The sequence below is a fragment of the Dama dama genome, chromosome 22, assembly GCF_033118175.1.
Source record: "Dama dama isolate Ldn47 chromosome 22, ASM3311817v1, whole genome shotgun sequence".
In the NCBI taxonomy this organism is placed as follows: domain Eukaryota; kingdom Metazoa; phylum Chordata; class Mammalia; order Artiodactyla; family Cervidae; genus Dama; species Dama dama.
In genome coordinates, this window is record NC_083702.1 from 34,352,860 (window position 1) to 34,367,680 (window position 14,821).

The following is a 14,821-nucleotide window of genomic DNA, read 5'->3' on the forward strand; positions in this document are numbered from 1 at the left end:
TCATTTATGTATCATGAATGTTTGACAAACATCTACTGTATTCTGGGAATAGGGTTGGTGCTAGAAGAATCAAAGTTGATTAAGGAATGGTCACCACCCTCAAGGAGCTCAGAGTTTAACATGGAAGGATCTCATTTAACTCAACTTATGAGTTACATGAAGCAATATGCAGACAGGAAGGCTCCATGAAGTAGAAGGAACTGGGTTTTAAGGATCGGTGGTCCTTGTATGTATTTAATTTCACCTGATTTGTCACGTTTGGGAAACTGCTGAGTCATTTCCTCTTTTCAGAAATCTTCCATATATGCACTTTGGAAGAAGAAAGCAAGCTTACAAAATGGGATGTAGCCCAGACTACCTTTGCACTAAACTGAACAGCTGTGGTTGTGCCCCATGTGTCAATATGAAGATCGTTCTACAGAATATTAAATTTGAGAGAACCCTAGATTTCTCAGTTTAGTTCAGTCGCTCAGTTATGTCCGACTCTTTGCGACCCCATGGACTGCAGCACGCCAGGCTTCCTTGTCCATCACCAATTCCTGGAGCTTGCTCAAACTCACGTCTATCGAGTCGGTGATGCCATCCAACCATCTCATCGTCTGTTGTCCCCTTCTCCTCCTGCCTTCAATCTTCCCCAGAATCAGGGTCTTTTCAAATGAGTCAGTTTTTTGCATCACGTGGCCAAAGTATTGGAGTTTCAGCTTCAGCATCAGTCCTTCCAATGAATATTCAGGACTGATCTCCTTTAGGATTGACTGGTTTGATCTCCTTGCAGTCCACGGGACTCTCAAGAGTCTTCTCCAACACCACAGTTCAAAAGCATCAATTCTTCGGTGCTCAGCTTTCTTTATAGTCCAACTCTCATCCATACATGACTACTGGAAAAACCATAGCCTTGACCTGATGGACCTTTGTCAGCCAAGTAATGTCTCTGCTTTTTAATATGCTGTCTAGGTTGCTCATAGCTTTTCTTCCAAGGAGCAAGAGTCTTTTAATTTCATGGCTGCAGTCACCATCTGCAGTGATTTTCAAGCCCAAGAAAAGAAAGTCTCTCACTGTTTCCATTGTTTCCCCATCTATTTGCCATGAAGTGATGGGACTGGTTGCCATGATCTTAATTTGAGTTTTAAGCCAGTTTTTTCACCAGAAATCACTGGATTTCTAGTCTTGCTATTTATTCCTTCTTTTCTAACTATAATCTCATATAAGTGAATATAGAAAACTCATTGGTGTACCTTAAGATTTATATAAAATGTAATACTTGCTAACATTCTAAATGTACATCACATTCAACTTGGAAGGATTCATTGTTACCTTATAGTTTATAACAACATAAAGATGAGAGTGTCCAGTAGGGAAGATATTCAATCCAGCATTTTTCAAAGCAATAATGAAAGAAACAGGAGTCATCCACTTTTCTTCCAAAATAGAGGAATGCTTTTTGTTATTTACTTTGATTGAAGCTAACATGCAGAGGTTTTCCTAGTTTCAATAAGAAAATAGAAGCTTTTATATAAGTAAGTTAAAGAAATTACCTCATTATCATTCCAGGTCCCGCTGTTAGGTTCTTTATACAAAACTATGGTTTTTCTAGTAGTCATGTACAGATGTGACAGTTGGACCATAAAGAAGACTGAGTGCTGAAGAACTGATGCTTTTCAACTATGGTGTTGGAGAATATTCTTGAGAGTCCCTTGGACAGCACAGAGATCAAACCAGTCAATCCTAAAGGAAATCAATCCTGAATATTCATTGGAAAGACTGAAGCTGAAGCTCTAGTACTTTGGCCACTTGATGTGAAGGGCCAATTCACTGGAAAAGATTGAGGGCAGGAGGAGAAAGGGGAGACAGATGATGAGATAGTTGAATGGCATCACCGACTCAAGATATATGAGTTTGAGCAAACTCCGGGAGATAGTGAAGGACAGGGCATGTTGCAGTTCTTGGGGTTGCAAAGAGATGGACACAACTTAGCGACTGAACAACAGCAACTATTTTTTCTTTCTTTTAGAAAATCCTGTATTATCCTATATTAAAAAGAATGCAGGACAGACATATTTTAGGCTTGATCCAAAAGGTCCACCTCAAAGTTTCCACATTACCTTAACCAGTTTATTAACTCTTCTCAGGCTCATCTGAGCAATCCGAGGATCTCTCTGGTCACCTGCTTTATAAGTTATGATCTAAGAACACTGGATGTGCTCCTGTTGAAGTAGAAGAGCTATTTGATAGCAACCATGTTGCAACTTTTAAAGATCATAATTTTTTACATGTATAAAATTTTAACATAATTCAAAATTATTATCCAGTTTTAAAATTTGCAAAGTGGTAATCTGAAGGTGTACAGAGTTCACATCTCTCCTCTGACCTTAAAAAGCAAGTGTGATGATCTTCTAGCTTTCCTGCCACATTTATAAAGAATTTCAGGTTATATCTTTAAAAAAAAAAATCTCTTTTTTGAAACAACTTTCATGAGGTATATTTTACATATCATAAAATTCACCCATTTCAAGTACACAGTTAAGTGATTTTTTTTTTTTTTTGGTAACTTTACTGACTGGTGCAACTATCACCATAAATTAGTTTTAGAACATTTTCATCCCCTCAGTGAAATCCCTTATGCCTATTTATATTCATTCCCCACTTCAGCCTCAGGCAACCACTAAATCTATTTATTGTGTCTTTAAATTTCAGACTCTGTAATTTCTTTTTCTTAACTTATTAAAGTATAATAACATATTTAGAGGAGATTTGGAAAATACAGAACAAAGTTACATATTCTACCATATGTTACAGTTATTTTTTAAAGTAGATAAATTAATATTTTTAGTTGGAGTTTCAATATCAAACTCTTAAAAATTAATAGAATAGAAAAGTAGAAGGATATAGTAGGCCTGAAAAGCACCATGAACCAATTCAACATAATTAAGTTATACAATTTTCACACAATAGTAGGATACAAATTCTATTCAAGTTCCCATAGACTACAAACTAGGAGATACTGGAACATAACAAGGAACATAAAATAAGGTACAAAAATTTCGTGGTCTACAGGTATTGAAATCATAGAGTCAGACTCTGTAGCAATGGAGTTACTCAAAAGGGATTTCAAATGGCTGGGTGCTATGTTCCTGTGATAAGATTAGGAAGCCTCTTTAGAGTGGACCAAAAACTCTGAAAGTCATACTAAAACCATACTTAAGAGTTTCACCAATTGCTCTATTCCTAGTAACTTTAGGGCACAAACTTATACTTTACTTTTACATGTTATTTCCTATATACTCAATATTTTATTTAGAAACTACAGCTCAAGGTATATTTTCAATATATTTATAAAAGACATATTTCAATATGTAAATCATTAGTGATTGACTGTTTTGACACACACTCTTATAGTCATCAAAGAGATTTAACTCTTTGGTATGACTTTCTATAACAGCGGTTTACCTTAATTTGTATTTGAAGTTCAGTAAATACTGTAGTCACAGTCAGAAGTACTTTATTCACATCAAGTGGTATTAGCTCCCATGACTGGAATGGCATATTAATATGGGCATCTTGAATTAAGGTAACAGGACAAAAAGTTTCCAGGTTGAATGTTATAAGTCTCTCTTCTGATTTGTAAGACACGTTGCTGATGCCATCAGTTTTCCAGTGTTTACCTTTATAATTAGGATTAATAAGGATTAATTAGAATTAATTACCTTATTAATTAGGATTAATAAGACATTAGTTCCATTTTTTCCTCTGCAAAAATAAGATGAATGAAACCACTCCACTAACTTCAATATGTATAAACTGATTTTTCACACTGAGAATAGGATCACAACAACAAACCATCTTCACTGGAGTTTCTTCCTGTCTACAGGATCAAGTCCAGATTCCTCAGCATGGTCACAAGACTTTCAGAATGAAGCTCTGACTCTCATTTCTGGCTTCCTTCTTTGCTACTTCTCAGACTTCTTTCCAGTCACACTTTTCTTTTCTTTCCCAACAACATCATATACCTGTAAGCCTCTGCACATGCAGTTCTTTCTTCCTAGAGAACATTTCCTTCCTCTTTTAGAGAACCTCTCGTCATCTTTCTTTTTAAAGAACTTTAAAATTCTCCTATCTTGAGTATACAATTATTTTTAGTAAATTTACCCAGTTTTGCAATCATCACCACCATTCAGTTTTAGAATATTATTATCCTCCCAGTAAGATCTCTTATGTCCATTCATAGTTAATTCCCATTTGTATCACCAGCCCCAAGAAGCTATTAATATACTTAAAGATTTGCCTTTTCTTAACTTTCATTAAACACAATTATATAATAGGTGGTCTTTTGTGTCTCTTACAACTCAATAATAAAACACAACACAACTTAAAAATTGGCAAAAGATTTGAATAAACATTTCATCAAAGAAGCTACATGAAGTATAATAAATGCATAAAAAAAGATGCTCAACATTACCACTCATTAGGGAAATACAAATTAAAACTATGAAAAAACATTTCACACCCACTAGGGTGGCTCTAATAAAAAAAAATAGGTAATAATAAATAGTGGCAAGAATATGGAGAAAAGGGGAACCTTGTGTTGTGGTTATAGCTCCTTTGAAAAACAACTTGGCAGTTTTTAAACAGTTGAACATCAATTTACACTTCAACCCAGCAATTCCACTCCTACCAATATACCCAAGAGGAATGAAGACATGCCCACACAGGATATACTACATTAATGGTCTCTTAGTCTCTTAAGGACCTGCTCAATATTCTATCCTAGGAGAAGCTGTCCTTAACCCTCCAGATGGGACCCAGTCACTGTTCTGCTCCATAGCACTTTCATCTATTATATAGCCCCTTACTACTCTAGCCCCTTGTGTATGATGTCTTTCCCTGTCTGCCTCTCCTACAACTTTGAAAATTCCTGGAAGAAGGAATTATGTCTCATTTATCTCTGTCTTTCTTATTGTTTAGCGTTTTATGAAATGAGTGAATCATTCTTTTCCTAGAATACCCTCTTCATTTCCACTTGGCTTTCTTGTCTTCTCGCATGAAAGGTTCCACTGGCTATTTTTTACTTAATTAAAAAAAAAATTTGGCATGTATTAATTTGAAAATTTACTGGAAAAAATAAATAAAACACTTTTAGGCATTAATTTTAAAGCATTCAATAAACAATATTAGACGGGAATATATAATATTGTCCATACGCACTTAAACTCTCCTTCTATTGAGGCCATCTTCCTAATGAGAATTATCTTGGATAATTAATAAAGTAATAAGTAATAAAGTAATTCCCAACCTCAGCTGTCATTCCCATCTCTTTCTAGTTTTCATCCCCATACACTTACTTTTTTTAAAAAACTTTTAAAAATTGGTGTATAGCTGCTTTACAATGTTATATTAGTTCTATTTTTGACTCTTGAATTCAACATAATAAATAATTATATTAGAAAACTAAGTTATATATAATTCATCTTTTTGTTTTTACATTTACAAAATTATTTTAATTTGTAACCATAAAAATTGCTGTTTAGTTGTTGTTGTTTAGTCTCTAAGTCGTGTCTAACTCCTGGTGACCCCATGGACTGTAGCCTGCCAAGCTCCTCTGTCCATGGGGTTCTCCTGGCAAGAATACTGGAGTGGGTTGCCATTCCTTCTCCAGGGGATCTTCCTGTATGAGGGATTGAAACCAAGTCTTCTGCATTGGCAGGTGGATTCTTTACCAGTGAGTCACCAGGGAAACCATGGAGTTGTTGATTACTGCCATATAACTACTGCAGTTAGAGTCAAATTTTATTTGTTATATTTCCCTGAATCATGTAGGATAACTGATCTTGTCTAAGTTTAATTTGATAAGTAAATATTTAGGAACGTTACTGTTAAAGGAAAGGAAAAGTGAAATCTCTAAAGCAACATGAAAGGAAAAAAGTACCCAATGTTCATTTTGATATATTGTATGGTTTAATGTATTGATATAAATATACTGTTTTTAAAACATAAATTATTTCTACACTAAACATCTTGTGGTTATGTCTATATAAGCAAAAATGTGGTGTGTTGTAGCAACCATAAAAAAATTTGAAGTACAAAATAGTCTCTAAATTCTCTGCTCCCATAACTAAAGTAATAGCTCTGTGCTTTAGTTATCTTATTATCTAGACCTGTTATCTAGTATGCAAACCTTTTCATAAATAAATATTTGGATGTAGAATAATTCACCAACATTAAAAACAAAGCTATTCAACTTTCATCTAAGAGTCCCCAGATTTGCACACATTAATTCACAAGACCAAGACCTTTCAAAGTTTAGCCTGCCAACCCCAAATCAGGTATTTGTTAATAATTGGTGAATCATTAACTTGTATTTGTTAACACTTCTGATTTATTGATATTTAACAATTTGAATAAGCAATAATTTCCCATGGTTCAATAGTTAAAAGTTACAGAGGCATATAGTAGTTGGTTTTCCTCTTTCTCAGGCTTCCCATTTGCCCACTCAGCTGTTGTTTAGTTGCTAAATCGTGTCCAACTCTGCGAACCCATGGACTGTAGCCTGCCAGTCTCCTATGTCCATGGGATTTCCCAGGCAAGAACACTGGAGTGGGTTGCCATTTCCTTCTCCAGGGGTCCTTCCCACTCTAGGGATTGAATCTGTGTCTCCTGCTTGGCAGGCAGGTTCTTTACCACTAAGCCGCCTGGGAAGACTCCCATCCTCAGTACCTGGTTGTAATAAGCTTTGCAATTTATAAATCATTAACATTCAAATAATCAAATTTTAATCACCCCAATCTGAATTATTTGTCCATTTCAAGAGAGAGTAGGCTTTCATTTGTTTTTGATTTGCTATACTATTTGATATTTTTACTCATTTCTTTTAAAAAAACATCCCTATTCATTTCCATCAAAAGGAAACAAAGACTCTAGAATTGGCACAGAAATATGTATGATTAGAAACTCAGTTTACATTCTCCATTTCCTATTTTGATTTAAGAATTTATATTGTTATACCTCTTTTCATTACATAATTATCAAAGCTGGTTAAGTCATCATTGTACCTTCAGCATCCCACCTTGCAACCATAGGATTCTCAAAGAAGATTACATTCTCGTGAACTTCAAGCATGACCTCTATGGGTGGGAAAACATTTTCTGTTTCAAGGTCTTCTGTAGTTTCTGGAGGATATGTATATTTCTGTAATCCCTCTTTGAGTATCTTTTAAAAATGACCAAGATAACACTAAGTTAGAAGCTGACTGGTAACAGTTTATGATGTATATATTGCAGAGTAAGCTATATATGTTAAATAAGCACTGCAGTTAGGTCACATTTCACTACAGATTGACTAACAAAATGTCACAACAAAATTAAAGATAATGATTGAGGGGAAAAAATCACTACATTTGAATGTAATTCAGAACCCTCCTATGGGCCAGATTCTAAGCTGCCTGGGACTTAACTATTCATTTTATTTCTCCAATAATTCTAGGAGATATATATTGAACAGAGAAGATAACTGGGACTTAGAAAAATCAATTAATGTGCCAAAGATTACAAAATGACTTCAAAAAGGCACCAGAAGCCAAAAGTATTGGATTGGCCAAAAAGTTCATTTGGGTTTTCCCTAACATCTTATAGAAAGATCTGAACAAACTTTTTTGACCAACCTAGTAGATATATAGGACCCCAAATCCCATGTTCCAGTAACTTGGTTAGGGTGTGTGGGTGAAGACAGAAAGAATGAGAAGCAACCTTTTGAGAAGTGTGGAAATAAATGAATGAAATTAATTAAAAATCATCATATTGCATACCTTATGCAGTGTTATATATCAATTACATCCTAAAAAAGTAGGGGGGTGGTGAGGGGGAGAAAGTAAATTAAGCCAAGAGCAGATGTCTGTGGGATAAAGAAGACTTGTCTATTATCAGAATTTAGCAGAGATAGATCTAGGAAAGGGAAGAAGATTACAAATGTTACAAAAGAGAGGAAAAAACTGGATGGGGAAAACTTCTAGAGGAAGTGTGAGATTATTTAAAAGGGACTTAGAAAATGAGGAAGGTCTCTTCGTTGCAGGAGAGAAAAACAAGTGTGATGGAGAATACTCTGGGCTCAATTGAGTGCCTAGAGTAGAATCAGGATACCAGGACAAAATTCAGGAACACCAGATCTTTGTATGCATCCTTGAAATTCCCAGTTCAGGTTGAGACCTTCCTATAGATAAAGAGTTTTGAAAGCCTACCTCCACCAAAGGGTGTCTTTCTGGACTCCACTCTGCCCTTCAGGTGTTTCTGAGGTAGGGAAGACTGACTCAAATAGATTCTTCAAAGTGGCTGCATGCTAAGTCGCTTCAGTTATGTCCGACTCTTTGCGACCCTATGGACTGCAGCCCGCCAGGCTCCTCTGTCCATGGGCTATCCCAGGCAAGGATACTGGAGTGGGTTAACATGCCCTTTTCCAGGGAATCTTCCTGACCCAGGGATCGAACCTGTGTCTCCTGAGTCTCCTGCATTGATGGCGGACTCTTTATTGCTGAGCCCCTGGGGAAGCCCCTCAAAGGGGCTACAAACCAAATTATCTCTCCAGGGTCAACCTAATAACTGCATTCTCATTTATGAGAAGGGGAAAGGAACAGCAATATTATCCCTAAGAGGGTAAAAATTAGTTTAGAGGGGTCATGAAAAAATTGTACTCTTTTAGGTATAAAACACAAATATACATACAGCACATATGTAGCTATACAGCATACATGTGGTATTAATATTTTATGGGGGACAGTTAGGAAAAAAGTCTACAAAGGCTCCTTGGAGGGGTGATAATGAAAAAAAAAAAGATAAATACTACACTAATTCAAGAGTGCCTATGCATAAAGAAGTTGTGGCTTCTTCTAGGCTCCTCTGTCCATGGAGTTCTCCAGGCAAGAATATTCCTTTCTCCAGGGGATCTTCCCGACCCAGGGATTGAACCCAGGTCTCCTGCACTGCAAGCAGATTCTTTACCATAACTGGGTATTATCTGGGGTGTAGGCCACTAAAAGTTATATCAAGTCAATACTAGTGCAAATGTTACTACCCACTGAAACAAGAGTGAGAACTCCTTGAAAAACTATTGACAACGGCTACCATCAGTATCCTTGTTACTCAATGTGTGCTATCTGTGCATCAATACCATTGGCATTGCCCACATCAGTGCTTTTCAAACTTTCATGTGCAGTTAATACGCAGATTCGGTGGACCTGAGGTAAAGTCCCAAACGATGCATTTCTAACAAGTTCTCAGGTGATACAGATGCTGCAGGTTCATGGACCACACTTGTATATCAAGGATACAGACCAGTGGTTCTCAAACTTTGGGGTGTGTCTTGCCAAAACACAGACTGCTGAGTCTTACCTCCAAACTTTCTGATTCAGTAGGACTGAGTCAGACTGGGGGCAATGAATTTGCATTTCTAGCAAATTCTCAGATGATGCCAAATGATGCTGATGCTTCTGGTCGAGGGACCACATGCTGGGAACCACTGATTTAGACTAGAATCCACAAACTATGGTCCCTGGAAAATCCGGCCCCCACCAGTTTTTGTAAAATAAGTTTAACTGGAACACAGCCATGTCCATTCATTTACCAATGGCTACTTTAATGTTACAATGGCAGAGCTGAGGAGTTGCAACAGAGCTGGTACGGCTCACAAAGCTGAAAATATTTACCACCTGGCCCTTTACAGAAAAAATTTGATTACCTCTGAAAATGACTGTCATTATTATGGCCAAACTGGCATAATGTAAACAGTGTTACAGGTTTACAATTAAGTTAACATGTATGAATTCTAGTTTTAAAATCCATTATTATTTCAGAATCCTCTCCTTTAGTGTCTGATTTTGATTCATAAATTCAAGACAGCTTAAAATTACATTTTCTGCATTTGTCCTTGTTTAATAGGGTTAAATCATTTTAGGGTTAAATAGATGTTAAATCATTTCAGATAAAGCATGAGAAATTATTTTATCCATAAATTTTGATTCAAGAATCAACCTACTTCCACAATCATCCAGCCTTTCATTGGTTTACACTGTGGAGGAAGCTCCAAAATATCCAAGTGGTACACTCCACCCAGGGTTGTGAATTGGCATAAATCAACCTCATCTTCTTCAAGGAAATAGGGTTTTTCACAAGCATTCTCTAGCAGCAACTCCTGTGCTGAAATTAATCAGATTGATTGAGTTTCTAAATAGATCACAACATTTCTGTATTTTCTTAGTAGGGAAATGAAAGCATTCTAATACTGGTAAAGAAAATTTTTATTTAGCAACTACACATTTTCAGAATGTGGTTAATTCAAAATCATTCACTTCAAAGTGGGAATAGGCATGCATAATGTTAGGGTGCAGGGGAGGGCTCCATTTATATTTTTCATAGGTAAATTATCTCATAAGGATTACAGAAAAGTTATAATGATATAAACCTAGTTGACTGCTGACACAAAAGTGCATTGGAAAAAGTGAGGTGGACAAGAAGTCTGTTATAAAAACTATGCTAAGAACTGTATAAAAAATATATTCCTAAGGAGTTTCTGGGAAAGAAGCAAAATAATAAAGTTAATGAAAGAGATTACATAAATCTCAAACTAGAAGTTCTGCAAATTAGACATCACTATCATCTTGACATTTTAAAACTGTATCCAACTGTTAATTTGCCAGGATAAGACTAAATACAAAAGTGTGAAGAAATTTCTAACTTTGTATGTGTGCTTATGAATGTTTAAGGCAATATTTCTTGTAATAACAAAAAAATTTAGAAATAACCTTATTTAAGTCCTTATTAATAGATGATAATTTCCCAGGGCATTACATAGATACTTTAAAAAGTAAGGTTACCAATGTGTTCTGACTTAGAATAATGTTGAATATTATTCATTTAAGTAGAATATGTACGGTGTTTCATGTGTGTATGTACAATAACAAATATTGTTAGGTGAAAAAAAAGTAACTTTCAATAAGAATATTCATATAATATGAAATTCATATAATATTCATATTATTCATATTATTATGTTATTCATAACATAAAATATGATGGTTTTATTTAAAATCAAAAAGAGAGAAAGAGACAGAATACAACAAATTCAAAAGAATTGTTAACACTGGTTATCTCAGAAGAGAGATGAGGAAGAATTTTCACTTCAAATATACTTCTGCAACATCTGAGTTGATTTTCTAATATCCCTGTGTTTCTTTTGTAAGCAGAAAATCCCAGTCAAGTTAAATTCTAAAAATGTGACTTAGAAGAATACCTGCTGAAACTGTTTCACTTAGTAATTTCATCTCCATTTCATATTTTGTGGTTTCAGGTTCTTCCTGGACAGGACACTGCAGAGGACACAAGGACAGATGGGGGTGATTGTCAGTGTCACAGCCCAGCCCAGGTTCACTCTCTTCCTATTCTAGTCCCCACTAGGTTTCTGCTACCTTAATTCCAGGACCCCAGATGGACACTTGCTCTGGTCTTAAACTGGACTCAAAAATAATACTTTAAAAATTAATTTAAAACCTCACAAGGCCAGGAGCTAGTTGCTCAGATTCTCTGTGGAAAACCCCCAAGCATAAAACAGAGGGACTAGAAAGCCATGCAAGCTATACAAATATTATTTATACTGGCATTTTGGTTTTAGCCAAGTTTTTGACTTTGCTTGATTTTGGCAATAAACTCTCTGAGTAATTCCAAAGCCTGTTTTTGGGTAAGCCTCTCAAGAAAATTAAAGATGCCATGCCCTAAGTAATGTAGAAGATATTATTATATCCTGGTATAGCAAAACAGAATACTATTTACAAAAAGAGGACAGAGGAATTTAAACATGCCATGTGGCACAGTGGTAAAGAATTTGCCAGCCAATGCAGGAGATATGGGTTTGATCCCTGGGTCAGGATGATCCCCCGGAGTAAGAAATGGCAACCCACTCCAATATTCCTGCTGGAAAATCCCAGGGACAGAGGATCCTGGCAGGCTACAGTCCATGGGGTCGCAAAGAATCAGACATGACTGAGTGACTCAGCATACACGCACACAATTAACTTACCTTTGTGAACTTAAGCAAGTCATTTAACCACTACGAGTCACAAGGCCCTGATCTAACAACTGATTTGGTATGCATCTGTGCACTAGACATATAATACCTCTTATAAACAATCCTAACCTATATCTTCATTTTACAAAAAGGGAACTGAAGCTTATGGAGATATCTGGTCTAAGGGTCCAATAAAATAATAAAAGTAAAGAATGTTGTACACTGTAAACTACTAGATAAATTCAGTGCTACTATAAAACTTTAGCATGTGTGTGCTAACATTTGCAAATAGGAAGGATTATATCCAGAAAAATTCATTTGCCCTCAAACACCACCTGTCCTTTTATACAGCAATAGAAGAAAGAATCTTATACCAGAATCCTAGTCAGAAGCTTAACATCAGTTAATCCCACCATGCTGCTCATCCTCATCTACCATACAAAGCCAAGTCCTTCTTAGTAAATGATCTTTTCTCTTACTTTCATCACTATATTTCCCTGTATCTTCCTCTTGTCCAGTTTTAATACTATGCATTCTCTGTCAACCTTTTCATCAAGCCCCTGACACTTCTCACTTACTAACTCATTCATTCAATGAAGCTTTACTGACTGCCTGAATTGTACAGGCATCACTAGATACTGGAGTAAAAAGAAAGAAAAAGTCAAGGTCCTTGCTTAAGGAACTGCCAGTCTATTAGGGAAGCAGGTAAACAAAGTGGGTGCTATAGTGCAGGAAGAGAAATGCAAAGGAAGACTGGTTAATTCTGTGGGAAAACAGTCTGTGGGTGGTAAAAATGGAAAACACTACAGGAAGGTGGTAAAGTTTGAACTAAATCTTGAAAGATAATTAGGTCTTCTCAAAAATGGTGGGAGAGAATTCCAAGTGTGAGTGAAGGAGGAAAGGTATGAAGCAAAACAGAGGGTTCCAAACACCCCCAAGTGGTCAGGTATGGTTGGAATGAGACAGGCTAGGAGGGTAAAGATTTGAAGTTGGAGAGAGGCAAGGTCCAACTTGTGGAGAGCCTTGGATGCCGCTCTAAAGATTAAATTTTCTTCCATGTGTAGAAGAGAGCCCCCAAAAGACTTACTAGGAAAGTAACACGAAGAAATGCATTTGGAAAAGGTTTCTTCTGGTGGCCAGATGATGACGTATTGCTTAGTAAAGAGTAGGGAATCCAGGGACTTTCTTGTTGGTCCAGTGGTTGAGAGTCTGTCTTGCATTGCAGGGAACATGGGTTGGAGCCCTGGTCAGGGAACTAGGGTCTCATATGATGCAGAGGAACTAAGCCCAAGTGTGGTGTTCCGGAGCCTGCGCCACAACTAGAGGGTCCGAGCACCACAACAAAAGATCCCACATGATGCAGCTAAGACCTGATACAGCTGAATAAGTCAATAAAATAAAACAAACAAACAAATAAATATTCAGAGTAGGAAGTCCAAGATAAGAGGATCAGGGCACAAGTCAAGATAGATGCAATCAGGGTCATTAGAAGGGGCTTAGATGAGAGATGATGAAGAAGTAAATCAACCTAGCCTGGATGGAGAATGGATATAGAAAACTGATTTTCAAATGTTTGGCTTAGGTAATAAGACAGATGGTGGTAACAATTATCAAGAAAAGGAAGAATTGGTTTGGGGGGAAAAAGCAGTAAATCTGATTGTGGATATGTTGAATTTGAGATGTCCATGGGACATCTAGGTGACCTTTGATATTCTCTACCATTAAAAAGCCAGCTGCATTTCTTTCTTACAGGAAGGATTTTCTCTGACAACAGTATCAAAAGATATCAAACCACCAAGGGAGTCAGGCTTTCCAATTCACAGTTTCAAACATTTGAGAATTCTTCAGCATGTAGATCAGACTGGTTTTCTACCTGGCAGGGAGACCACAGAATTTATACTTTTTCAACAGAACCTTGATAACCACAGTACTTCAGTATGCAACAACAGGAATTTATTGGCATCTCATTCATTACATAATAGAATAATCTTGTATTTAGCTCAAAATATTGTGCTATAATTCAAAATTTTTATAATTTTATGTTATTCTTTAGCTTAACTGATTCTGTTTTGAAGCTAGACGTCTAGAGAATGGAAGCAATGGGTCAATTTACACTCTGGTGCAAGCTCCTGAATCTTGATAACTATTCTAGAATATTTTCCTGTCATCAGGGCTAGAACATACTCCTGCACAAAAAGTAAACTCCAAACCACATTTATTGATCCTATAATCCTTCAGCATTTTACACATTCTAAAAGCTCCTTCTGTTTCTTGGCAATGAAGCTGGAAAAAATGCTTGTTTCTTCACATTATCATCATGTTTATATCTGCTAAAGAAAAGTACTCTTTCAACATAACTGTTTCAGAAAATTTTCCACATACTTTTTTCTTATAGCTAAATTTTAATACATAGTGTTTTGTCAAGTCTCAACAATTACCAGAGTGGAGTTTTTCTTTGAATTACCCCAAATTTATAATAAGTCTATTTTAAAAATAACATTTTAAAAACTGTTTGCATGGAAATGTGGACAGAATAGGAAGCATAGAAGGTAGTTAAAGTATAACTTTTTCAATGACATCTTGGTTCAACTGGTTTATGAATTGGCTTCTAACATGGAAGAACTTCACAGAACACTAGCAAAGTATTTTTCATTGCAACTTTATTAATGTGCAGTTACTGTAATATGGAAATTATTTTAATATGTATATAACTTGAATTTGAATAAAAACATAACTTGGATCATGAATAAGATCATGAAAGCTGAGTAGAAATTCCAGA

At 36.0% G+C, this 14,821-nt stretch overlaps 1 protein-coding gene across 1 annotated transcript in view; it reads right to left on the reverse strand.

The window, feature by feature from the left end:
- The window catches only part of DNAI7 (dynein axonemal intermediate chain 7), a 77,571-nt gene that overhangs the window by 3,503 nt on the left and 59,247 nt on the right, over nucleotides 1-14,821 (reverse strand). The window contains exons 10-14 of the mRNA XM_061125148.1: nucleotides 11,272-11,347; nucleotides 10,018-10,178; nucleotides 7,047-7,203; nucleotides 3,448-3,662; nucleotides 1,315-1,482 (exon numbers count right to left, since the gene is read on the reverse strand). Of these exons, the coding sequence (XP_060981131.1) occupies nucleotides 1,315-1,482; nucleotides 3,448-3,662; nucleotides 7,047-7,203; nucleotides 10,018-10,178; nucleotides 11,272-11,347 (777 nt within the window). The remainder of the gene's footprint in view (nucleotides 1-1,314; nucleotides 1,483-3,447; nucleotides 3,663-7,046; nucleotides 7,204-10,017; nucleotides 10,179-11,271; nucleotides 11,348-14,821) is intronic.